The following is a 24,166-nucleotide window of genomic DNA, read 5'->3' on the forward strand; positions in this document are numbered from 1 at the left end:
CCACAGACACCGGCAGCCTTGATTTCTGTCCTTTCCTTTCCCCTGCTCTGTCCCACCTTCTGCGGCTCGGGACTTGTGGCCGTGTTTAGTTCTCACTCCTCTCTCCCTTCAGGTGAGCTGGAGCAGCAGTTGTGCCCCGAGTATCCCAACATCACCTTCTCCAGGCTGGAGTGTGGGGACCCTCCTGCCCCTGCGCTGCCTGGGGAGGAGCGGAGGTTTGGCCGCCGGTTCCTGGTGGAGGCTCCAGGGGGGCTGCAGGACTACGCCATGTTCTACGTGGGGGCCGAGGGCCTGGCCCTCACCAACTTCATGCTGACCTGGAACCGCTGCCCCTTCAGCTCCTTCGACCCCACCACGGGCTGCGGCCGCCACGAGACCCTCAATGTGAACCGGGCGCTGATGCGCCGCCTGTACCTGGTGGAGCGGGCGCGGGACGCACGTGTGGTGGGGATCCTGGTGGGCACCCTGGGCGTGGTGGGGTACCTGGCCCTGCTGCAGCGTCTCCGGGAGCTGCTGCGCCGTGCCGGGAAACGCAGCTACACCCTGGCCGTGGGGAAGCCCAACCCTGCCAAGCTGGCCAACTTCCCGGAGGTGGACATCTTTGTCCTGGTGGCCTGCGCTCAGAACTCCCTCCTGGACTCCAGTGACTTCTACCGGCCTGTTGTGACTCCCTACGAGCTGGAGCTGGCCTGTAACCCAGCCAGAGAGTGGACAGGGAGCTACCTCACAGACTTCCGAGACCTGCTGCCGGGTATCAGCTACAGACCAGCTGCCCAGTGCCCTCCAGAGTGCATCCTGCCCGGCTGCCATGCCTGTAGGGCGAGCTCCAGGATAGACATACCACCAGGCTAACATTGCTGTTTTCTGGCAGGTGCCTGTGCGCACATGGAGCTCCCACCGGCCATCCCCGCAGCGGAGGCCATTCCCGACATCTCGCTGATCACGGGAGAGATGAGAGCTGCCCACCTCTGCGAGCCCCCGGCCTCCCAGCTGCCCCCCAGCACCACCCTGGCCTGCAGGGACCAGACTCGGGCCCTCGCGGAGATCAGCCCTGCTGGTTTGTGTTGGTTTCGTGGTGGGGCCGAGCCCTGGTGCAGGGGCAGCACCGCCTCCCTGCTCCCAGTAACAATTCCCTTTCTCTCTCCTCCCAGCCTCCTTCCTGGAGTCCCGCAGCTGGCGGGGCCTGGAGCAGCAGCTGGGACAGACGCCCGTCTCCAAGGCTGTGCAGGGCCGGCGAGGGATTGCCATTGCCTACGAGGACGAAGGGTGTGAGCAACCCTGATCTGGCAGCACCATCAGCACCGAGCCAGGAGCAGGGCCCTGGGCATTGCCTGCCACTGGGTGTTAGACCCACAGGGGCCTGGACCTGCTGCCAGCTGCCCCTGTGCTGGATGCAGCCTTGGTGGGTCAGTAGTACTGCAGCAGGAGAGCAGGAGTTGCACATGTGCTTGGGAATGCCTGTGTCACCCTGAGGCTCATGGCCCAGGGCAACAGCAGAGCCAGATATGTGGCCCAGACCTGGCCTCCAAGGGATCCCTGGTCCAGGGCAGCTTTGGCCCTACATGGAAAGGTCACAGCTTTGCAAGAGCTGACAGTGCTGGGACTTTAGGCCTTTGTGGGCTGCTGCTGCTGACTGAAGCTGAACTGAAGAGGACTTGTGAGTGAACCCTTCTTTAAAATAAAACACGGCCTGAGGAGCACAAATGGGTGATACTAGCTGTTTCAGAGTGATAAAACAGATTATGGTGCCCCCTTGGGGAGCACAGCTCTGTGTACAGGCTAAAACCAGCCTGAGAGAACAGAAAACCAGAACTGGGACCCCCAGGAATGAGAGCACAGGCTGGGCTGGGGCACTAAGGCAAGGGCAGGAGGGCTCCAAGCATGAGCAAGCCTGCTTTGCTCCTGTGATGAACAGGGAATAGGGCACACACATCCTCTGCTGGTGGGAGGATCCTACATTTGGAAGGGGTGTAGTCCCCCCTCTCATGTGGGGCAGGACTGTTTCTGCTCCATGGCAGGCAGGAGAGCAGGGCAAGCAGGACAGACTGTCTTTTGCCATCCCTCCCGAAAGCCAGGGAGGTGTTGAGGCATCTCAACCTTGATTTAACCCCCTCTACTGGGCTCTTCCCCCGAGTCAAGGGGCACGCAAAGTCTGGGCACTGCAATAATGACAGCCACAACATAGAAATATTCTTAATATAATTAGGTGCAGGGCCTCCCCCCTCCCAACCACACATACAAACAAGCAGGGGGCACGTCCCCCCTGCCCAGCCAGCCACTGCTGCAGGCACGGGGCAGCCTCCCCGCCCCGGGGCACGGGCTGGGGAAGGGCTGGTAGCCCAGGTGGGGGGCAGTCCTGCCCAGGCTTCCCCTGCCCCGCCACCACCTCCTGCAGCCGGCACTCCTGTCCCCTGCGAGGAGGGAGCATGCTGGGGGAAACAAAGATGCTGACACCGAGATGCGGCCACCAAATCTAGCTGAGGAGCGTCCCGAGTGGGTTAATTCTAGGTGGAGGGTTATTCTATGAGCCGTACTGCAGCAGGGCAGGGGGTGGGGGGGCTTCCTTGTAGGGAAGAGCTGGTCCAGGCAAATTGTCCGCGGTCCTGGCCAGGTGCTCAGTAGTCTGCTGTGTACTCCGTACCGTGCAGCCCTCGGCACAACAAGGTGAACTCCTTCACCATCTCCTTCACTCGCCGCTTGTTCACACGCTCTCTGCTAAGACAGAGGGAGGGGGACAAACATGAAGCAGGAGGGATGCACCAGGCCATGCAGGGGGGTCGTTCCTACCATATGTGGGCCACAGCAACTGCGGCAAGTGGCACACGAACCTGAGGATCTGCTGGCTGAAGTTTTCCTTCTGCTCTGGAGTGACACGGGCCGAGGGGAAGCCATCCTGCTGCATGGCCTCCTTGATCCAGACGCTCAGGAGGCTGAAGCAGTGCTTGTTCAAGGCAAAGAGGATTTCTGCGAAGTGATCCATGAGGCTGCGGGAAGCCTGGCCACCAATGCCCTGCCCCAGAGCAAACAGAACATGCTGAGCCCCCGGTGTCACCCTCCCTGCTCCCACCCAGATGCTCCTGGGCTCACTGCCCCTGGCTCAGAAGGTGCTGCTCAGGAATAAAGCCCAAAGCTGCCCGGGGAGCCCGTGTTCCTGATGTCTCTCACCTCCAGCACTGCCTGCAGCAGCACTTTGCCGTTCTCGTGCACGACCTGTCCCACCGGGGCGATCTCTCCACAGCGGGGCAGCAGCTCCGTCTGCAACACAGAGCCCAGGCCTGCTCAGTGCCAGCACAAGCACCACACTGCAGCACCCCTGCCCAAACCTCAGCCCCACTCCTGCCCTCCCACCTCTCAGAAGGGGCTGCACAACGCCACGATACTCACAAAAAAGCCACAGGATGCTTTGACTGTTGGGGCCTCAGGAAACTTGAGTGAAAGGACACCTGCAGGCAAAAATCACTCAGGTTAGCAGCCAAAAAACTCCCTCACCGTTCCAAATCAGCCCTGTAGTCCCCAGCCCTGGGCTGGTTTGCACCCAGCTCCACAGGACCAGCAGGCTGGCTTCTCCTCAGAGTGATTTGGAGCACATGTCCATGCTCATGGTACTCACCACACTGAAACACTGCTTTGACATCCAGGTTGCTACACAGGAAGAGGTCTGGCTTCCTTTTCAGAGCCTGCAAGGCACACAGACAGGTAGCATGAACCCAGTGCTGTAGAGGCACCCAGGAAGCCTCCGAGGAACCCAGTGCCCCAGCCAGCCTCTGCCTGGACACACACTTACCTGGGCACACCCACAGCAAACAGCAGATTCACACACTACAGCAGGAAACCATCACTTTACCCACCCCTTCCCCCCCAAGAGAATGTCATTCAAACACCCAGGCAGCTTGCCCAGGACCTGAGGAAAGGTGCCACAGTGGTGTCCACACAAACACTCGGACACAGAGGGCTCCTGTCCCACCAGAGCAGACCAGGCAGCCGCTCCCAGGACAAGGGCAGCCATGTGGGGCTCAGCAGAGACCAGCCACCTGCGTGGTTTGCTCCTCTCCTCTTGAAGATGCTGGCATCCCTGGGGGTCACAGCAACTGGTTCAAGCAGTAGCCCCAGACGACAGTGAGATGCCAACGTTCCTTGGCAGTTCCTGAGCAGCAAGTCTGAGATCAGGAAAGCTTTGTTTTTGTTAAAGCCACACAGTGATTCCACCAGCCTCTGTGGGGGTCAGGCACTGCTGCTGGAGACACCCTGAGCTGTGGCACCTTGTGCAGTGACTTGGTGCCCCTGGTGCTGGCACTGAGCAGTTACTGGGTGGAAATGTTTCAGTCTGCACCTTCCACTCCATGGGAAGGGTTTCCAACCTGCCTCAGTGAGCCCTGCTATATCAGGCAGCCACATGCATGCCCTGACCACCATACCCTCTGCTGCAAGAAAACGCTGGGGATGGCATCCATGCCTCCTGCCCTGCTGTCACTGCAAGACCAGGACAGCAGCCACAGCACTGGAGCAGCCCTGCTCTGTGCCTGGAGCTCAGAGAGCAGGACACCAGGGCAGGCAGCTGAGCTGTGTGCGAGGCCACTGCCACCCTCCAGTCCTGCTCCCAGGGATGAAAGCAGGGAGAGCTTTCAGCCAGCAGAACACAGTCATCTGCCCCTGTGGTCTCTACTTGGCGCAAAACACACTTATTTCCCACCCCTTCTTCTACAGGGAAAATCCACAGCCATCTGCCCAGTTAAAATGCTGGAAACCAAGAAGCTGAGGAGCAGGTTTGAGGGTGACCTCATCTCCTTTCTGACCTTTTGTATCACGTACTGCAAGAGAGGACTCAGGTTTGGGCACCGAAGGCATCGCTGTACCAGGCAGAGAAGGCACAATCACAGGGAACTGCTTCCCTGCCAGAGCTCCCTGGGGCAATCAGGGGCCATGTTATACCTGTGTGTGTATATACAGGCTGTGCACCGTCCCTCCTGAAGTGCTGGCACCAACATCAGAAGGCGAGATACTGGCTGGGCAATGGTTTAGAAACACATCCACTCATTGAGGTTGCTGCTGTCCAGCTGCCCTCATACAGGACAAACACTTGCTTGTGCAAGAGATGGTGTAGTTTTAGCCATGGAGACTACCCCTGCTGGGGCCCTGCTGTGGACTCCAGAGCAGGGACCACAAACCTCTCCCTCAGTATCATGCTGCTCCAGGGCAGCTGGCTCCCGTGATACCTCCCAGCTGCAGGTTCCTCTACCCTGCCCGTCCATGGGGCTGGTTTTAACCCAAGTCCTGCATGCTGTGAGTGTTCCATTTGGCACAAGAGTCTTCCCAAGTGCTCAGGTTGCCACCTACCTGCAGCGTGCTTCTCCCAGCCAAAGCAGACCTGCCACAGGCACAGCCCCCCAGGCTCTCCTGCAGACTCACTGCAAGCACCTCCTCCTCACTCTGTCAGTGCCGTGGGGAAAAGCATGCCAGTATTGGGAGGGCTCCGTCCCATAGGACACTTTGCACGGAGTGCAAGCCCAGGGCAGACCTGGGCACATATACACATGTCTGTTGTAAAGAAAGATGCTTTTCACCCCCACAAGATGGGGCCTGTGAAGCTCCTCCCATAAGAAAGCAGAACCAGGTAGGTCCTCTTTCCTAGCACCAGGAAGCCTCCTCCAACTCTGGGACTTGCTACTGCCAGCCCATCTACCCCCTCTCCTGCCAGAGCAGCTCTGCTCACATCTTCTGGGATGGGGAGAGGTCTTTAAATCTTTTCAAAGTCCCCCCCACATCCTCTGCATGAGCAGCCACTTAAGAGATAGGCATTGGCTCTCCAACAAGAACTCTGCTGCAGGCTGGCACAGAGAGAATTTTGGGTTCTTGTCCACAGCAGCTGGGAGATCCTCACACAGGTCTTCAGAGCAGGCTCTTCTGTGCCCATCTCTTCATAGGCAGACAGGCATGGAAGGGACACCAAACCCCGTGGACAGGGGATGGGGGGGCTCCACCACCAGTTCCTGCAGCTCTCCAGAACACAGATCAAGCCATTGTGTCCGGTACGACCAACCTCTTCCCACATCACACACCTGGCACTGCAGAGCCTCCTGCTTTGAGAAGGGCACATAAGGATGGCCAGGCAGGAGCAGTCAGCCTCAGCAAGGGCATGCTGAACCCATGTCCTCCACGGGGCTCTCTGAGGCTGGCTGGAGCAGCTTTGGTGAAGAGTTCAAGGACTGATGCATGAAGCCTGGACCAGCCCAGGAAGGGAGGGAGGTGGGGGATGACGCTGGCTGTGCCTGGCCAGGCATTGCCTGCCATCACAGAAGGTCAGTTGTGCATCTTCTGCCTGGTGAGGCCCCGCTCATCCAGCCTGCCCCAGGGATCTGTCAGGGGAAGTCACCAAACTGCTCCAAAGGTCTGTACAAGCAAGGAAGGCCTGCTAGGGCAGAGCTGATGCACCTGCAGCCCTAGTGGGAAGGCAGGCTGGAGAGCACCAAAACCTACCTGCAACCAGGACACACTTAAGTGTTACCTGCTGGCCAGGGAGAGGATGAGAGCTCCCAAACACCAGAACCTGCCTGGTTTTGCCAATGCAGATTGGGCACAAGCCCCAGCCACCATGGGCTGTGTGGTCCTGGGCACTGGTGCTCTGGATGCACGGGTGGAACTGAGCCCCACAGCCCTCCAGGTGGGATGCTCCCCTCGGGCAGTGCAGCAGTGATGCTCTGCACTGATCCCAGCACACGGCAGAGGCGGGAAGGGAGCAGTTGAGGACAATCTCATCGCAAAGGATGCTGGCACTGTTCCACGCAGTCTTATGGCAGGCTGCTTATTTTATCCTTAGCTTCAAGTAGTGCGATAACTTTGTTTGTCTTTGGCATGTGTAAGACATTTGTTTTTAAGCCAGCATGCTCTTGTGATTAGACAGCCATGGTCAAGAGTGGGCTGACAATTAACACTGTGGCAAAAGGATAAGCTGCACCAACTGGGCAGTCCCACCAAGCCCAAAGATAAAGTCAGCAGGAGTCCTGTCACACACACAGGTGAGCTGGTGACAGAGGACTGATGTGCAGGTATCACGAGGTAAGAGCTTCTCCTGAGTTAAAAGAAGGTACTTTCTGGCAGAGAGGACAAAAAACCTGCCTGCCTGTCTGGAAGAACCAGACAAATTTGAAACAGGTTCTCCTTCTGCCAAGGAGATCAACCACATAAACAGATGGTCAGGGAAATGGTAAAGTCCCCACCTTGACACACTCTTGGTCCAAACTCACTGCTGCTCCGGAACATGCATTACTTTGCCAAAGGGTCTGCAGGCAGAGCAGGCTGGGATAAAAACACAGCCCTCACCATGTGAAAATCAGATCTGAAGAGATCTGAAGATCCTCAGATCTACAAATGCTCAACAGCATCACTGCAGAGAATGGTCCTCTGGAAGAGGACAGGCTGGACCCACCTCTGCCATCAGACAGCTCTCGGAGTCCTGAGAGCAAGGAATCAATCGGGGATGGCAAGGCCAATTCTTGAGGGGTTTCAAAGCATCTCACCAGATCATGAGTCTGTGAGGAGGGGTGGGCCAGGGAAGAGGAGGAAACCTTCAGTCCTATGCATGAAGAGAGAGGACAGGGATGGGATCCTTTGGTCTCTGTGGGGTTGCTGGAATAAAAAGCCCAGGAAAACAACAGGTCTTGAGTGGGTGGTGTCGGGCTGGCAGCATGATGTCAGATGTCTCGCAGTGATCCAAGATGGAGAAGCCACGGAGGTAGGAGCCTCTGAGCTGCTCCTGCAGGAGTGCCTCTGAAGGATGCAGGCTGTCTGGAGATCCGCACACAGGAGACAGGGCCAGCTGCCAGCACACTGCCCAGCACTGCCTGCAGATCCTGCCCACGAGGACAGTGAGGAACAGCTTCCCAGCAGCCAGGATGGCTGGTGTTCGGCCTCACAGCACATCCCGTGGAAATGCAGCACGGTTGCCTTTTTCTCTCCAAGAAAGCACAAATATGCTGTGTCCAGACAAAGAGGAGGACCCCAAGTGAGACAGAAACTCAGCACTTTCTAAAGAAACAACAGTAGCCCTGGGAGGGTTTCTCGGAGTCACTTGATGCCCTACACCCCAGCAGGATCATCTTTACCTGCCCTCCAAGAGCAACAGGCTTGTTAAGTCCTTTCAAGAGCTCCATGCAAAAGCAGCTCCCTAAGTGATCTTCCAGTGCTTCCCTGCCCTCTTAGAAACATGTCCTACTGCCAGACCTTGATCCTTTACCTGTTACTGTTTGTCCCACTCAAGAACAGAAAAGGGAAATTTACCTACAACTGGGATATTACCTTTTACACATTCCAAGACTCATACTCTCATCAGTTCCTCAGGCTCCCATCAGCTTTTTCCTCCCCACCACATGTACAAGGTGGTCATCTTCCCAGATGATTTTCTCCGTGGTTTTTGGTCTGTACCTACATAAATGTTGTGCCCCAGACCAGGCACAGTGCTTGAACAGAGGTCCTGCCAGCAATGAGGACACCACCATGAACCTCATGCACAGACCCCATTTACCATCCTCCCATTGTGTTCAAAACCCTTGTTAAAAGGTCACTGCTTCCAAAACCAAAAGCAGGGCAAAAGCTGCGAATGCTTTCTGATAATCTTGATTATGTTACGTCTTTCAAGACAAAAAGCAGGGAAGAAAAGGCTGCAATATGGATTTGAGTTGCAATGGGTCTCAGCAGGATCTGGGCATCAAGGTGAGAACCATGTGAAGCAGATCCTGCCCGGGGTGTGAGATGCAGCCCCCTTGCCCACTCCATCTCTCAGGACCTGTGGGAGGGTCAGAGGGGTCTGACAGCTTAGCACCTGGACATGCCAGGTGCCCTCCCCGGGCTGCCAGCAAGGGTAGGAAGGCCACAGCTCTGGGAGCTGCCTCAGTGGGGGGGCCATTCCTGCACAGCACATGTGATTAGAGGTCTCTCTGTTACAGAAACACAGCAGAAAGCAACTCTGACAGGGGTAGGTGCTACCTCTGGGAAGGTGTCAGGGAACACATCTCTGATGGGGGCACTGAGTACATCAAGGACATGGGGGCTTCTCCCTCAAGGGCCATGGTGGGCTGAGGAGCACCCTGGGCTCCTGCTGCTCCCAACAGGTGTATATACACACACAGCATAGCACTGGCCCTGCCTGCCCACCGCCAGCCCTGACACAAGTGCCAGCCCCACCTGCCTGCCCACGGCCCCTGCCACGTCAGCACAAACCGTCCCCACGCACCACCGAGCCAGCAGCTCCCTGTGCAGGAGCTGCCACCACCCCGAGAGGCTGCCGGGGCAGGAGGACACGTGGCACCTGCCAGGTGCAGATGCCACCACAAGCAGATTGCTCAGAACCAAACCCTGGCAGCTGCCTGCTCCTGCGGGCAGGGGCTTCCTCCCACTGGCCCTGGGGCAAGGCAGCAGGTCAGCCTGTCCCCGCTCCAGAGGACCCATCAGAGGGCAGGTAAATGGGTCAGAAAACATCCACCTAATGCTCTAATTTGTCTGTCACCCAAGGGTGACTGCAGCAGCAGCAGCCCCAAGCACCCCACACCGGCTCTGCACGGCGAGGGGGTGGCAGCTGGAGGCTGCCCTGCAGAGGAGGGCACTGCCCCGGGGATGGTGTGAACCCAGAACTAAAGGAGAATGTTTTGTTTTCAACTTCCACGGAAACAGATGGAGAAACTCGATATTCAACTAAAAGGAAAAAAAAAACGTTGTCAACAGAAAGCTAAAAATAGGTTTAAATTGAATTAAAAAGAGAAAGAGAGAGAACAGAAAGTGAATGAATAAGAAACTAAAACACACCTGTGCCAGGAGTTGCATAAATGAATCAACAATATCAGGATGATCCCTGGGCCCTAAAATATAATAAAGATGTAACTTAAGAGAAAAATCATACAAACAGCAACTCAACATCATATAGTTATGTGATACAGAAAGAATTTACAAGTGAAAACAGGAGTGTAAGGGAGGAGGGGTGTGTGGGGAAGGGGATGGGCAACATGAGCAGCTTGAAGCAAGTTAAAGAAACAAAACATACAAAAAATCATGAAACTTGGAGAACCCAAGAACAGAAAGAAACCGCAAAGGAAAGGGTCTAAAGCCCCAGGGTCTCCACCTAGCACCTGGGTGCTGCAGAGCCAAGGAGGAGATCTTCATGTCCTTGGGGAGGAAGAGGAGGAGCAGGGGCTAGCTGGGCACCATCTCCACAAGGAGAATTAGAGCTTTTGCACTGTGGGGATTGAGCGGGTGTCTTCAGAGCACTGTTTGGTCCTGGAAGGTAACTGCAAGTGAACGACAACACCTCAGCAAACGCTTGACGGACCTGGCTGGGCTCAGGCGTGCACATGCTTCTCACCAGCATCAGCTGCTCAGGAGTCCCTGGCACAGACACCCACCCCATTCCCAGATGGTCTCTGAGACCGCGAGTCCAGGTCCCTCCTGGAGGTCTCCTCCAGCATCCTCCTGGGAGAGCAGCTCAGTGCCCAGAGGTCTCTGTGCCAGCACCACTCACCCTACCTTGGCATCTGACTGTGCACACTCACGTCTTGGTCCTTGTGGGGTCAGGCATCCCCCCCTTCTCCTGCCCCCGTGGGCTCAGCAGAAGGGGCTCGCCCTGCTCAGAGCTGGCCCCCTGCCAGAGGGGACAGCCCTGGGCACACGCCAAGCTGAACAGCTGCTTGCCTGAGCAAAGCTGTCATCCGAGTGTTGGCACAGTTAGGGCTCTGTCCCCTTCCCTGCCTGCTGCTGCCCGGAGGCATCACCACCTCCCTGGCACCAAGGCAAAAGTGTTCCAGCACAGACACATCCACACACCGCTGGCACAAGCAGGGACCTGACATCCGGGTAAGCCTGGCTGGCTTGTTCCTGATCCCAGTGACACCTCAGCGCAGTGGGATTTGCTCAGACCATGGTGTGATGATGAGGCAGGGTCCTCATGCCTCCCCCCACCTCTTTAGAGAGCTCTGAGCCTTGAAATGGGGGACAGCATCGCCCTACCTGGCACCGGGCTGTGAGCAAAGGAAAAGATCCCCTGGGGACCGCATGTGGTGGTGCTGAAGGACCAGAGCCAGCAGCTCCAACATACATTTGTCCCTGTCACAGGGCAAGTCACCAAGCTGCTGAGGGGAGCCGTGGTGCAAAGGAGCCTGTTCTAAACCCCATTTGCTTTTTGTAGGGTGGGCAGTGAGCCAAAGGGGGGCTCCTGCCCTGTAGGAGGATGCCAGCATCCTCAGCATCACAGCGGTGACTCGGTGGCCAGCTGAGGTGACCAGAAAAGGTAATTTCCCAGATATTCACACACACATCCTCCTGCTCATACCAGGGCTTGATTCCAGGCCACTACAAGCAGTGCTGGCCTCCAGAGAAGCCCCAGGATCTCCCTGGGGGCAGAGCCTCAATGCTAAGCTGGACTGGAGCTCCGGCTCGACCCTTGCAGCATGTGACACCCAGCCCTGCTGCAGAAGCAGGGCTGTCATGGCAGTACAGAGGTTTCCCAGAGCACCCAGGGGTTTCCTGCTTCTGTTGCCCTTCAGGGAAGGCACCCACCTTCCAGGGGTTGGGATGAATCCAAGAAAGAGAGATGGCCCCATTAGCTTAGCTAGGAGTGAAAACAGCCATTCCTGACGCCTCCAGACTCCATGCATGCAAAAGCCTGACAACAGCCCCAGCGCAGAGAGGGGTTAATCCTACGTACCTTGCTGGAACAGGGTCAGTGTGACTGAGGTAACGAGCAAGAAGAGGGCCTTGATGGGAGGGAAGTGGGCAGGCTCATGGGCAAAGATGTGAACCAGCTGCAAGAGAGAGAGAAGGACTGAAGCTGCTGCTGGTCCTGCACATCCCCAGCCTCCCTGGGAGCGGCAGCCCCAGTCCCAAGCACAGCTCTGTACCTGCCGGGTGAGTTCAATGGCAGAGACCTGGGGTATGGTGCTGTACATCTGCCCCAGCATCTCACACAGCTGAGGCACCATGGGGGCAAAATCATCCAGGAGGGTCTTCACAGACTTCTCAAATATGGCACAGACAGACTGCAGGAGAAGAGGGACTGCATGAGCAATGGGCATCAGGAGATCTCTCCTGATGGTCAGGGCTTGATGAATTGGTTCCAGGGGAGGGAAGACCTGGCAATGGGGACCAGCCAGGCAGAGAGCTCAGACCTGCTCTGACACCAGTGCCCTGCCCTGCAGCACAGGATGCTGCCAGTGACCAGGAAACATCTTCCCATCACAGCAGGAAGGTTCACTGGGGGCCAGGGAGAAGCAGCTGGTGAGACACTGCACATGGGCATTACTGGACTGAGCAAACTGGACAAACACCAGATGGCACAGGTCCAGGTCAGAACAGAGCTATCCTCTTAGGGAACACAGGTTGGGCAGATCCCATCTCCCTGCTCATGGAAGAGCCTCTGGTATTGCAGAGGAATAGAGCTGGTGGAGGCACAAGACAGACAAGAATGGCCAGGCACTGCTGATGACAGCAAGCACCACTGGTCTAGACAACCCAGCAAGACATCTGTCTCACATGCCATCACCCAGAGCCTGTCCTTTGCTGTTTCCAACTCAGGTCTGCAAGGACAGACAGAGCTGCAGGCAGTACACAGGTGAAGCCTGATTACCTCCACCACCTGGGCATCATTCAGCCACTTGCTGAGAACCTTCTGTATGAGCTGGAAGACTTGCTGAAGAACCACCACCACCTGTAAGGAACGAGAGACATTGAAGAGAATTGGTTCCTACAGCACTGGGGGGGGCAAGATTCAAGATTAAGCATGGCCTAGACTCAAATCTTCGGGCACCACCTCCCCTCTCCAAAGCTGGGCAGTTTTTTTCTGAAGCAGCCTGGCATGCTCACAGTTGGCAGGCAGTACCCAGAACACTACCCAGCCAAGAGGCATCCAAGAGGCAAGTCCCCTCTGCCCACCTCAGGAGTGGTGGGATGAGCTGAAGGAGCTGTTTTAGCTGAAATGCACGAGCACTACTCTCTTGCTGGTATTCCCACACTGTATTCCCCATTAATCCCCTTTTCATGGCACCAGCAGTGAATAGCAAGGCTTTGGCCAGGCTGTCACAGAGAGCATCAGCTACCACTCTACTCACTGGGTTGGGTCCTTGCTGCACTGGCAGTTTCTTGACCTCTGTGCTTTCATGGTCATCATCGTGGTGGCTGATGTCTAGGGTGGTGAAGAGGTTGGAGAGCAGGCCCAGGATGTGGATGATGGCCAGCCTGTTGGAGGGATTGGGCTGCCAGGGAAAATAAAGCCAAAGTATGACATGGACTGCACTGCTCAATCACAGTCATGTCTTTGGGATGCTGAGGAACCAGGACTGCAGAGCCAAAGTGCCAGAGAGGGGTTCCCTGCACTGTGCTCTCTCTTGAGCCCATGTTTCAGAGTGGTGCTTCAGCACAGCAGCTCCAGGGCCACAGCCAACAGAGAAAGCTGCTTCTGGAGGGAGAGAGCACACAGGCACTCACCGTTTCGTCAGCCAGCTTTTCCAGCTGCTGGATGTAAGGGGTGATCAGGGAGTGCAGGTTCTTCAGGATCTCCTCCACTTGCAGTGCAGAAAGCAGGAAACCAAGAGCCTGCATCAGCCACATGCACTGGCTTGTCTGTGACAGAGAGAAGGCACAACAGGGCAGGTCACTGCCCAGCCTGCAGCCCTACCACGCACTTCCTAACTCAGACAGCTGCCAGGGGCCCAGCCAGCAAAGCCAGGACTGGTGTGCTGCAGCTCCTGAGCTGCTCCATCTGGGTCACTCCAGGTGCATCTCACTGCAGGAGAGGGGAACAGCTCCCTACCAGCTCCTATTCCCAGGGAACAGGAGCTCTGCCATCAGCACACATGGCCTCTTCCCAGCACCCGCCAAGGAAAGACCAGTTGGTGTCCAGAGATCTCCATGCTGGTATCACTCACCCTACCTCGAGACACCATCCTTTGCACAGCCTGTCTCAGCTCCTGTGGGGTAGAGCATCCCACCCTGTCCCAGTCACAGGCAGAGCCAGGGCTCTGTCCCCACACTTATCTCCCTTCTTTTTCCTCTTGAAGACATGCCTGCCATGTTGGCATCCTCGGGTTTAGAGAGACTGCAAACTGCTAGAGTTAGGCCTCCTTGGGCACTTCCCTCTCTAGGGGACATACCCCCCAGCACAATCCCAGCCCACGTGGCTGAAGCGTGGCAGCACAGCAAGAGGCAACCAGCAGCTTCCCTCAGTCCTGCACACCATGGAGGCAGCCCTGAGCTCTCCTCTGGGACAGCTCAACTTGCCATGGCACCCCTCATGTCTTCAGCTGAGCATGACTAAGGGGGCACGGGGGGAGAAAACAGAACCAGCCAGAGGTGTGAGTCAGCCTCTTACCTTGTGAATCTGCTTCATCAACACCTCCTGCCAAAAGGAAAGAGAAAGAGGAGGGTGAGTGCTACAGAAAGCCCCTTGACTTCCAGGAAGGAGGACTGATGCAGGAGATAAGAACACAACCAACACTAGTACCGGTACAGACAAGCATCATGGACTCCCCACAACACACCACAGGCAAGAAGTAAAATCCTTGTCCCCTGATAAGCGAACCAGCCCACACAGCCACCCAGCAAGGGGAGCCCCTGGCTTGGATGGGCTCTACAGCAGGATGGCTCAAGGAGTCAACCTCAGCCAGGGTTTCCTTACTCCAGTGACAGTGTCCCCCAGGCTCTAAAAGCAGAGAGTCATGCCCTCCACCTCTCTGCTCCCATGCACACTCTGGCAACTCACCCAAGACCAGCCCTTCTCCTTGTGCCTCGAGACTCTGAGCCCCATCTGTTCTAAATCTTGAGAGCCAAGAAGGACTGCAGGACAAGCTGCCCCAGCACTGCAGGGACCAGCTCAGTCTCCAAGGAGAGGCCTGACCACCAGGATGCCCCCCAGGTGGCACTAGCTGCCTGGTGGGTGCACAGCTGGCAGGATGCTCCTCCCAACAAGGCAAAGCAAGATGCCTTGAACTGCTCCTTTGTGTCCCCCTGCCCTGATCCTTGCAAAGGAAAGGGTGTGCACGGAGCACATTCCAGGTCACCATCCCACATCCACCTGCATCCAGCTCCTACCTGCGACACGGCGACAATGTTGGCAGCATAAGGTGGCAGGTCGTACTTGCACTCCCGGCAGATCTTTTTCAGGGTAGAGACGCTGGAGATGGAGAGCTCAGGGTTGCCCAAGGCTTGGAGCACCAGCGGCAACACGTTGTTAATCATGACGGGGTGATCAGCCAGCCACTCGGACAGGGACCCTGCGAACACAGACGGGATCAGACTGCAGGACTGCACTGCAGGCTCTTGCTCCCTGCGTCCCAGGATGCTCAGCTTTGCTTTTCACCACTAGTGTTGCTGGGCAGGTGTGGTTTCAGAGGAGCCTTCCCTCCCCAGCCCAGCCTGTGTGCGAGCAAAGACCTCACCGATAGTGAACATGACGGTGTCGGCGAGCTGCACGTTGCTGATGCTGATCCGGGGAATGAGGCCGATCAGTCCTGGCACCACATCGGAGTAGTTTACGTCAATGGTCTCAGCAATGGACTGGAAGCCATAGAGCAAGGCCTCTGTGTGCTGCCAGGGCAGGAGAGACACTGTCAGAGCCATGCACTGACCCCTGATGTCCAACCCAGCCCCAGCTCCAAGAACCAGCTCAGATGCCCCACGGTGGCTGAGGAGGCTGATCCCTGGCAGCGCTAAGGACAGGGAGGCAGAAGACCTATTCCTCTCCCCAGCAGACCTCAGAGAGCCTCCACATGTGCTGGCAAGGTGCTCATGCTCCTCACCTCTGTCATGCCCCTTTGCTCTCAATGCCCCATGGCGAGGGCAGGTCCCTGAGGGGCTGGTAGCTCTCAGCCTGGCACCCAGGTCCCCTCGCTCACCTGCCATGTGGACGGCTGCTCTGTGTTGGTCAGGAGACGTCCCAGTTTGTCATAGAGGCTGCTCAGGAGCTCAGCACCCAGCATTTCATACACATACATCAGCGTGTCAGAGATGTCCACCCTGCAGAGAAAACGGGTCTCCAAATGCTGTCCCCAGCCCACGCAGAGAGAGCTCCATGTGTGGACACACTACTTTCCCTCCTGCTGCCCACACAAGCACACTGCCCCAACACAGAGTTGATCCCATGGATTCCTGGGCAGGGCAACTGGTGCTGTGCCAAAACACCAGCTCATTTCTACATCACCACCACCACCAAAAGAGCTCTTGACAGAGGGAATCTCCTCTGTGTCCCTCCTTGACTCATCCCACAGCACTCAACCTCCAGGGTGGCAGGATGCTGCCTGCATCCTCACCTGCTTGAAAAGCAAACCCAAACCTCGCAGTTGTACCTGTATATCCGAAATTGCTCCTTCTCATCCGAAGACCAGAAGCCGTACTCCTCATCAGAGGGGAACTGGGCTTTGTGCAGCAACACATCCACCAGCTGGAAGTAGACAGGCCTGTAGACCTGCTGGTACACTGCCTGCTTGTCTGGCTCGAAGGAGAGGATGTCATCCTGGAGGCCAGAGGAGGAATAAATACATCAGGTGTTGCAGTGAAAGGAAAACAGAGCTACCGTGCTTGCTGCATAAGGGACTCAGGGACAATTCCCAGGGCTGGTAAGCCCTGTCATGCCTTGGAGGCCACATTTCCAGCTCCTTGAGGTTCACCTGATGCTGAACCCTTCTGCAGTGGCAGCACTATCTGAAGGCAAGATGCCAGAAGCCCCAGCAGCTGGATGGACCCTCAGATAGCACGGTTATAAGGGGTGGCAGTGCCCTGCCACATCCTAGCCTCAGGAGCAGCCTGCACCAGGAGCACATGTGCCTCAGACTGCTGCGAGGCAGGCTGGGATGGATGCCTGAGTACAGTGCTCTCCTGCCTGCACCCATAACCTCAGACCTATCCAGAGAAGCCGCTAGAGGCAGTGGGAGCCTCAGCCTGGCCTCATGCAGCAGAGGAGCTGCCTGCACGGCAGCGACTTCACCCTCCTCCCTGCCCACACTCAGCCACACCACATTAGATCTCGGAGGAATGGAGCTGAGGGATGAACAGGAGCTAAAAATAGAGCACGACGAGGCAGGGCTGCTCTGCTGGCACAGGAACACTGGCCCTGGGAGAGGGACCCCACACTGGGCAGCCACTAGAGCCATGCTCTCCTCCCTGCCTGCTGCAGGCGCCCAGCAAGGAGCTAAGCAACCAGGTCTGCTGCTGGGGAAAAAAAAATTAACATGAAGTTTTAATTAGTTGTGTTAATGAGGTCCTTAAAGGATGGCTCACACTTCTAAGTCTTCTAAGGAAGACTGGTGCCAGAAAAAGCAAGCCATGGGGCCAGCACTTCCTAGGTATGTGCCCTGCGGCAGCTGCAAGTGCAGGGCAAGGAGTGGGGACATGGGGAATCCCTGGGACCAAACACAGCCAGGCCAGACCCCAGTCCCCACGCACTGGTGCCTCCAGCCCTGCCTGGAGGGCAGGGCCCAGGCAGGCTGCCCACGATGGCCACTGACCTGCAGCGTGTACCAGAAGGTGAGTGTCAAGGAGCTGGTGGTTTCATTGACGGGGTAGTGTCCGGGGATGCCAGTGCAGAACATGATCATGTTGACCAGGGCCAGGAAGCTCTGCCAATGCTCCACCTGGTCCAGGAGGGCCCTGAGAAGCAGAGAGCACAGTCAGAATGGCACCTCCACTGTGAGCCCAGCTCCTCTGCCCTGACATATGACACTGGGTGCAGGACAGGACACAGACAAAGCAGCTCGTGGGGAATAGGAGGCTGCTCCAAGCTCACTCCCTCTCCTGGGGACCATCCCCAGCACTCACCGGGAGTGGTTCTCCCCCAAGGCCACAGCGATTCGGCAGATCCCATGTGACGTCTCCATGTCCCCGCTCTGGACTGCCTGGCGCAGCTGCTCCTGGAGCCCCAGCACGGGCGGGATGAGCTTGAGGAGGGTGTTCACATACCTGCAAGCATAGCCTGAATCAGTGCCAGGCATCACCTTGCTGGCATGGGCAAGCCCTCCCGATGCTCTCCCAGGGCTCCTGCCCAGCTTTCCCAACTTGAAGGCTGCTTTGTGCAGTGGGATGCACCCAGGAGAGCCTTTACTGCTTACATGAACTCTCCTTGCAGCCTGTGGCATCGGGTCAAAAGCTGAAGCCCTGAGCACTGCTGCAGCAGAGCCTCTGTAAGCGAAGAGAAGGGCTGAGCCAGTGGCCATCAGCTCTGTGCAAATCCCCAATGCACCATGGTGTGGGCCCCTGCCTGTGCTCACCCAAACCTGCTGGCAGGGCTGCCAGCACCCCCAGCTTGTCACTGCTACCACCTGTGATTGAGCTGTGCCTGCACAGCAGCCTCGATGGGGAGTGGGAGAACAGTGAGAGGGGCAGACCTGCAGGCTCTTCTCCCGGAGAACAGTGAGAGGGCAGCCCAGGCTCCTCGGATCTGCACAGAGGCAGCCCAAGCTGCCAGTGGGAAACCACGGACTCTCCAGCTCGGGCACATCCCGACCGTGCACTGTGTCTGGGATGAAGTGGGCAGCCACCGCTGGGGACTCCTACCCAAGCAGAACGCTGGCCCCCTGGCACAGCCCCTGGCCCACCCTCCCGGGCTGCCGCAGCCCAGCGCAGCACAGCCCTCCCACCTCCCACCCCGCACATCAGCCTCCCCTCCGCACCGCTGCCTGTAAGGGATGGTAACCAAGGCAACGAGAAGGAGGCAGCCAAGGTGAAAGGCAGCCCAGGGCCCCCGGAGAGAGGCCGTGCCGGAGGCTGATGAGCAGCCTGCCTTCTCCCTGCCATTTCCCTGCCCGCCCAGGCGTGTTATCTGCAGCCGCAGCGTGCGCGCTCTGCCTGCCCCCCACACGCAGGTGCGGGGCTAAGGATGCTCGGAGTGGGAGGCACACATGATGCCAGCTCTGCTGTGCCCACCGTGGGGAAGGGATGTGAGTGCTGACAGCAGGACAGCCACACGTCCACCCCGGAGCAGCTCTGGCTGTGGACGACTTAGGAGAGAACAAAGCCATTGGTGCCATCAGTGCAGGGACAGAGTTGTGCTGGTGGTGGCAGCTTTCTCTCTGGGTCAGCAAGAGAAGACAGAGGGAACACGGTGCCTCCAGTCCCAGTGGTCGTCCCAGCTTCCCCTCTGTGCTGCTGGGGGTCAGCCTCCCCTCGCCCCTCTCCCCCAGAGGAAATCAGACAGCAAAGGGGACAGGTATTTTTGTATAAACCATTTTTAAGCCTCTGATGCCCTGTGAGGGATGCATGTAGCAGTGTGGGAGCAACGTGATAATGGAGAATTTGGAAATTCACCAGCTTCTCTCCCTGGGAACTGATGCTGCGTGCAGGGTCAGCCCAAGGGAACCAGGGCAGTGCCCAGACAAAAAGGCACAGGGAACCTTGCACTGCTCCAGTGTAGGGTAAAGTCATCCTTCTTCCACAGCACTGGGCACACATTGCCCTAGGAATATTTTTATGACTTCAGGAGTTTATGACAAGGATCTTGCTTCTGCTGGTTACCTTGAAATACAGTGCAGATGCCTGGACCTGAGTTGTTCCTCTGGGCTCCCTGCACAGCCAACAGAAATAACCACCTGGATTTGGTTCCATGCTGCAATCCCATTGTTGGAGACTTCTATACTGAAGACTTCTAGAAAACGTTGGGTGAACCATGTCTCCTGATCAGCACCTTGCTCTGCTCACTGCTCTGCAGACGTAAGGGCAATTTGGATGCAAGGGTCCCCAGGCAGGAGGGAAGTGTTTGCTCTAGGTGAATTGTTTTAACCAGTCACTCAAGACCCATGGTTAAGTCAGATAGAGCAGGAGAGGGAGCCCCAGGTCACTCCACCAGGTCCGTGCTGCTACCCAGCCCAAGTGACCAGCTGATGCCACATCCCTGACCAGGTGCAGAGCTTGCCCCAGGCAAGGAGGCAGACACTGCATTTGCTATCCCTGCTGCCAGCCACCACTTCCCACCCCCAGCACCTCTCAGTGTCAGGCAGAGGAAGACAAAACCATCCCAGCTCAGACAAGCCCCTGGATGCCCAGCTGAGCGGCTTGTTTCCAGTAGCCAAAAACTGGGAATGCCTGTGAAAGAGTATATGAACATGGCAGTCATGTGGTGACTCTTGCCCATGTATTTCCCTCCAGTCATTTGTCTTAGCCTTCCTGAGCAAGATTTGCTATCCTGGTATTTAGCAGCTGAGCAAATTTTGCTTTCCTGAGTTTGTCTGGCCCTTCTCAAAGCCCACTGAACTGCAGCATTTGCAGCTCCCTCCACGGGACCAGCACGTCCTTCTGCTCTTCCCACAACCCAAACCACACCACAGTGTGGGGGACAACCTCCAGATGGGAGATATGGGCAGCTCATATGGGACAATCTTACCCTTCCTCATCCAAAATCTGAACCACATCCTGATAAGACACTAACACAATCTTATTAAAAACCTGTTTCTAATGAAGCTCTTGGAAAACTCTTCAAGTAAAATTCCTCTTCAGGAATTCAGCACCAGGTGCCAAGCCCAGAAAGGGATGGGCTGAACACCAGGCAATCCTGCCAGCTCCACCACTGCAGCAACACCCTGCTGCTTTCAGAGGGGCAACTCAGTGTCCAACATCCACACCCTGTAACTCCCACCACAGGCATACTCGATGTCTACATGTACCTCTAGGTCCCCACCCCACTCCAACACTACCCTTTGCACTACAGGAGCATGTCCAAGTGCCACACGCCAGCTTTCCCCCTGCAGCACACGCTGCCAGGCTCTCTGACCCACTTAGCTCAGGGGATAATCCTCAAATGAGACGGAAAATCCAGCCCAAGCCTCTCCTCTGCAAATGAGATGCAACAGTATCTCCATTCCTCCCCTCCTGCCACTCAGGAGCTTCCCACCACCTTTGAGAGCAGAGGTGTGCTCAGAAATGCTCCAGTGCCAGCTCCTGGCCCAGCCTCCCAGGTTTCTTCTCAGGAACACCATATCTTAACAGAGGAGTGGCATCCAGGCTCAAGCAATGCCCAGGATACCCCCTTCTCTGGGCACAGACGGCTCCCACCTGTCTGCCAGGTAAGGAGATCAAACGCTTTGCACCTACGAAACTCTGGTGCATCATCTCTAGTAACACCTCTGAGGCAACTGAGGAAACTACCTGCTGCTGCTTGCAAGTAGGAAAACGGGAGCTGCCAGCACAAGCGACTTACCCAAGAGTGAGGCAGCACCAGGGCCAGGTGGTCCTTGCCCATGAGGTCACATCTGCCCTTCTCCACCTGACACAGATGCTGCAGTGTGAGAGGTACCTTGCAAGGTGGTGCTCCCCTGGGAAGATGACCCATGGGCTACCTAACCCTCAGCATCAGAAGCCAAGTTCATGAGCCACTGACCCTTCTGCTGATGGCAGAAGCACACCTGCATGATCACCTCTGCAGCAACACCAATGAAGACAGCTGGGAGGGAGCAAGGGGGGAAAGACACGGGGTCCAAAACACTCAGGGAATCCATGGGAAAGTGGCAAGCCCCAAGGCTAACCCTCTCATGAAGCAATGCCCTACAAAACTCTGGAGAGGACCATGCCAGCAGCCCAGCGCTGAGGATGCTCCGAGCCTGCAGCCAAGGGCCCTGCAGAAACAAAGGCGAGAGACCTTGGAGGAAGAGAGCAGCTGAAACACAGCAGGGATCTCCCAGACTGTCAAGATAAGAGAGAAAAAGGTCAGGAGACTCCCTGGGGGCTCTGAGAAGAGCTGGATCCACTTCGGCTGAGCAACAAAGCCAGAGGGGCGGGACAGCCGGTACCAGGGGAAGCGGGAGGAGGAACACAGGATAGAGGACACAAGGGACAAAGGGGAAGACAGAGCCCACCGGGGCTGGGAAGCAGCCAACACCACACGCCGCCTGGCAGGGCGTCCCTGTGACAATGCCACTGCTGTCCCCACACCCCGGGGGCAGGGGCTGCACCCGGCTTACACACTGGGCAGCCTTTCAGGCCAGCTGCCTGCCCTGGCCTGGCCATGCCCGCACGGCTACAGACAGGAGGGTGCTCTGCCATGGCTGATGATGCCTTCAGGAAGAAGGATGGAGAGCAAGTACTGATGATGCTGTAAGGGAGCATCCAGCATGGCAGGACCAAATGGGCCAAAAGCTGCATGGCAGGGTCAGTGCAGGAGCAGAGAGGAAACCCCACAGTCAGTCGCACTTCTCAGCAAAATTCACTTGGAAAGCTCAACAGAAAACTCAGCCTTTTAATGCAATCAAAGAACAGTGCTGTAGGGCCAGGCTCCTGCACACAGGTATGGAATGACACCCAAGGGACTTCTGAGACTCAAGGGAAACGGAAAGGAGGAAGATAGAGTCCAACATTTCAGAACTGCAGGTGACCTTCTCATACCTTTTCATTTTCTGCACCAAACCCACTACAAGGATTTGGGCTGGTCCTCAACCCTTGCTAGACACAAGAAAAAGCAGCTTGTTGTCATCTTCTGAATGCTAGCACGAGGCAAACCCTCCCCACACCCAGCAGCACACTAAAATCCTGACAGGTCCCTTTGTGCACCAGGACTTGCAGCCTACAGATGCAACCCCTACAGATGCAATCGAAAAGGGCAGCCCCTAGAGCTGGGGAACACACTGGCTGCCCCTGCCCTAAACCAAGAGGAGGGCTCACAGCTGCAGCAGCAGCATCATTCCCACCGCTGCAGAGGGTCAGAGCCTGTGCGATGCGCAGCGATGCACAGGGATGCACAGTGGCAGCAGCTCAGCCCAGCCTTCAAGGAAACCCTCCTCTTCAGGGGAAGGTTGCTAAGCAGCCAGGAAGGGATGAGGCCACAGGAACTGGAGATGTACTCTCCCTTCTGCAGGCATTGGTCCCAAGAGCTGACAGCCGCTCAGAGAACGCAGCCAAGCAGACGAGCTTGGAGCCCCACGGCGCAGCTCCAGCAGGACCTTACCCAGCCCCAGCTCCCAGCTCAGTTGCTCCAGGGGCAGCCATGGCCACAGACAAAGGACAAATCCTCGGCTGGCACAAGCTGTTGGAGCCAGGGGGAGGGAGAAAACCGACAGATCTGGTTTTATTATCTCTGCATTGAATCAGCTCCTTGGTTGGATCAGCAGCACGAGGCAGAGGAGGGTCTCTCAACTCCCCTTGGCAGGAGCCAGGCAGCTGCTCTCTGGTCAGCTGCTGCAGGATCTGACACGAGGGGCCTGAAGTGAGCATCCTCGTCTGCTTGAGAGGCAAGGGTGGACATGGGCTGCAGCTGCTCAAGACTATGAGTTCCTACAAGTCAACCACAGTGCAAAGCCTTCCAGGACCAACCATGAGAAACCAATAGCCTCCAGTTGCTTTTAACATTCTCCCACTTCTAAACCCTGCCATCATTACCTCCAGGGCCCACCTTCCCACCCCGTTCCCCCACTGATGCCCAGGAGCACCAGCCTGCAGCACACAGGAGAGGCTGCCCTTACCTCTGGGCATCGGGCTGGGAAATGGCATTGACCACAGCCTCCACTGCTGTGTCAAAGAGCTCTGGGTCCTGCAGAGAGGTGAAAGCTGCCTGGATGAGGTTCTCGCAGTCCATCAGCGGGATCTCCAGCTGAACCCAGCTGGAGAAGCACTTCAACACCTTCTGCTTGATGAAACCCGGGGAGTCCTGCTGCTGCAGCAGCTGCTCCAGCAAAGGGAAGACAGAGCCGCACTCCTGCGCCAGGACACTCCGTACCTGCCCCTTGCGGTACTGCGGAAGGCGGCTGGTCTGAAACTCCTCGGGCAGCACCGTCAGCAGCTCCAGCAGCGCCAGGCACCGCGCTCGCCCGTCCACATTGGAGTCCTCCGCCTGGAACATGCGCACCATGTCTGCCACGGCGCAGGGCCAGGCGTCTGGCATCATGCTGAGCGCCAGGGAGGCCAGGGCCACGCACAGCCGGGTCAGCACGATCTTGGAGCCGCTGGCGAAGCGGGTGATGTGGGTGAAGAGCTGCGACTTGAGGCTCTCGTACTGGTCAGCAGGGATGTCATTCCAGTAACGCGAGATTTTAATGTGGAGAGCGCTGGCACCAAAGTACTGGATCTCGGGCACCTTGTCCATGTGGAGAAGCAGCCAGCTGAAGTGCCATGCCTGGGGGGACACCTGTGCCTGCATAAGCCATTTCTGAGCCAAGTTCTTGTTCTCGATGTTTGGGTCGTAATACAGCTGATGGAGAGCCTGGAAGAGAGAGGGAAGCAC

The 24,166-nt window shown here is 57.0% G+C and overlaps 2 protein-coding genes across 2 annotated transcripts in view; one reads left to right on the forward strand and one right to left on the reverse strand.

Annotated features, from left to right (window-relative positions):
• DPH2 (diphthamide biosynthesis 2) overlaps window positions 1-1,704 on the forward strand; it is a 4,800-nt gene extending 3,096 nt beyond the window's left edge. The window contains exons 2-4 of the mRNA XM_029959769.1: window positions 7-751; window positions 872-1,057; window positions 1,152-1,704. Coding sequence (XP_029815629.1) covers window positions 7-751; window positions 872-1,057; window positions 1,152-1,282 — 1,062 coding nt within the window. The 3' untranslated portion in view covers window positions 1,283-1,704. The remainder of the gene's footprint in view (window positions 1-6; window positions 752-871; window positions 1,058-1,151) is intronic.
• A 478-nt stretch (window positions 1,705-2,182) lies between these two features.
• IPO13 (importin 13) lies at window positions 2,183-24,166 on the reverse strand. The gene is made up of 19 exons (XM_018072262.2): window positions 23,409-24,166; window positions 17,785-17,925; window positions 17,475-17,616; window positions 16,317-16,483; window positions 15,867-15,987; window positions 15,411-15,558; window positions 15,064-15,245; window positions 14,345-14,371; window positions 13,462-13,596; window positions 13,086-13,229; window positions 12,605-12,685; window positions 11,880-12,017; window positions 11,687-11,783; window positions 9,796-9,848; window positions 3,611-3,677; window positions 3,385-3,443; window positions 3,166-3,255; window positions 2,829-3,010; window positions 2,183-2,715 (listed from the first exon to the last, which is right to left on the reverse strand). Exons 1-19 carry the CDS (start codon window positions 24,080-24,082, stop codon window positions 2,616-2,618), a joined length of 2,748 nt encoding a protein of 915 aa, XP_017927751.1. The 5' UTR covers window positions 24,083-24,166; the 3' UTR covers window positions 2,183-2,615.

The sequence above is a fragment of the Manacus vitellinus genome, unplaced genomic scaffold (assembly GCF_001715985.3).
Source record: "Manacus vitellinus isolate BGI_N305 unplaced genomic scaffold, ASM171598v3 scaffold_21_pilon, whole genome shotgun sequence".
In the NCBI taxonomy this organism is placed as follows: Eukaryota; Metazoa; Chordata; class Aves; order Passeriformes; family Pipridae; genus Manacus; species Manacus vitellinus.

Excerpts from the sequence above, each read along its gene's own strand:
- IPO13 (XM_018072262.2), bottom strand. The coding sequence starts at position 24,082 with ATGCAGGCACAGGTGTCCCCCCAGGCATGGCACTTCAGCTGGCTGCTT. Across the intron at positions 13,230-13,461 it reads AAAAGCTGGCTGACGAAACG|CCCAATCCCTCCAACAGGCT; the intron begins GTGAGTGCCTGT and ends TTTCCCTGGCAG. Across the intron at positions 11,784-11,879 it reads CCATTGAACTCACCCGGCAG|CTGGTTCACATCTTTGCCCA; the intron begins GTACAGAGCTGT and ends TCTCTCTTGCAG.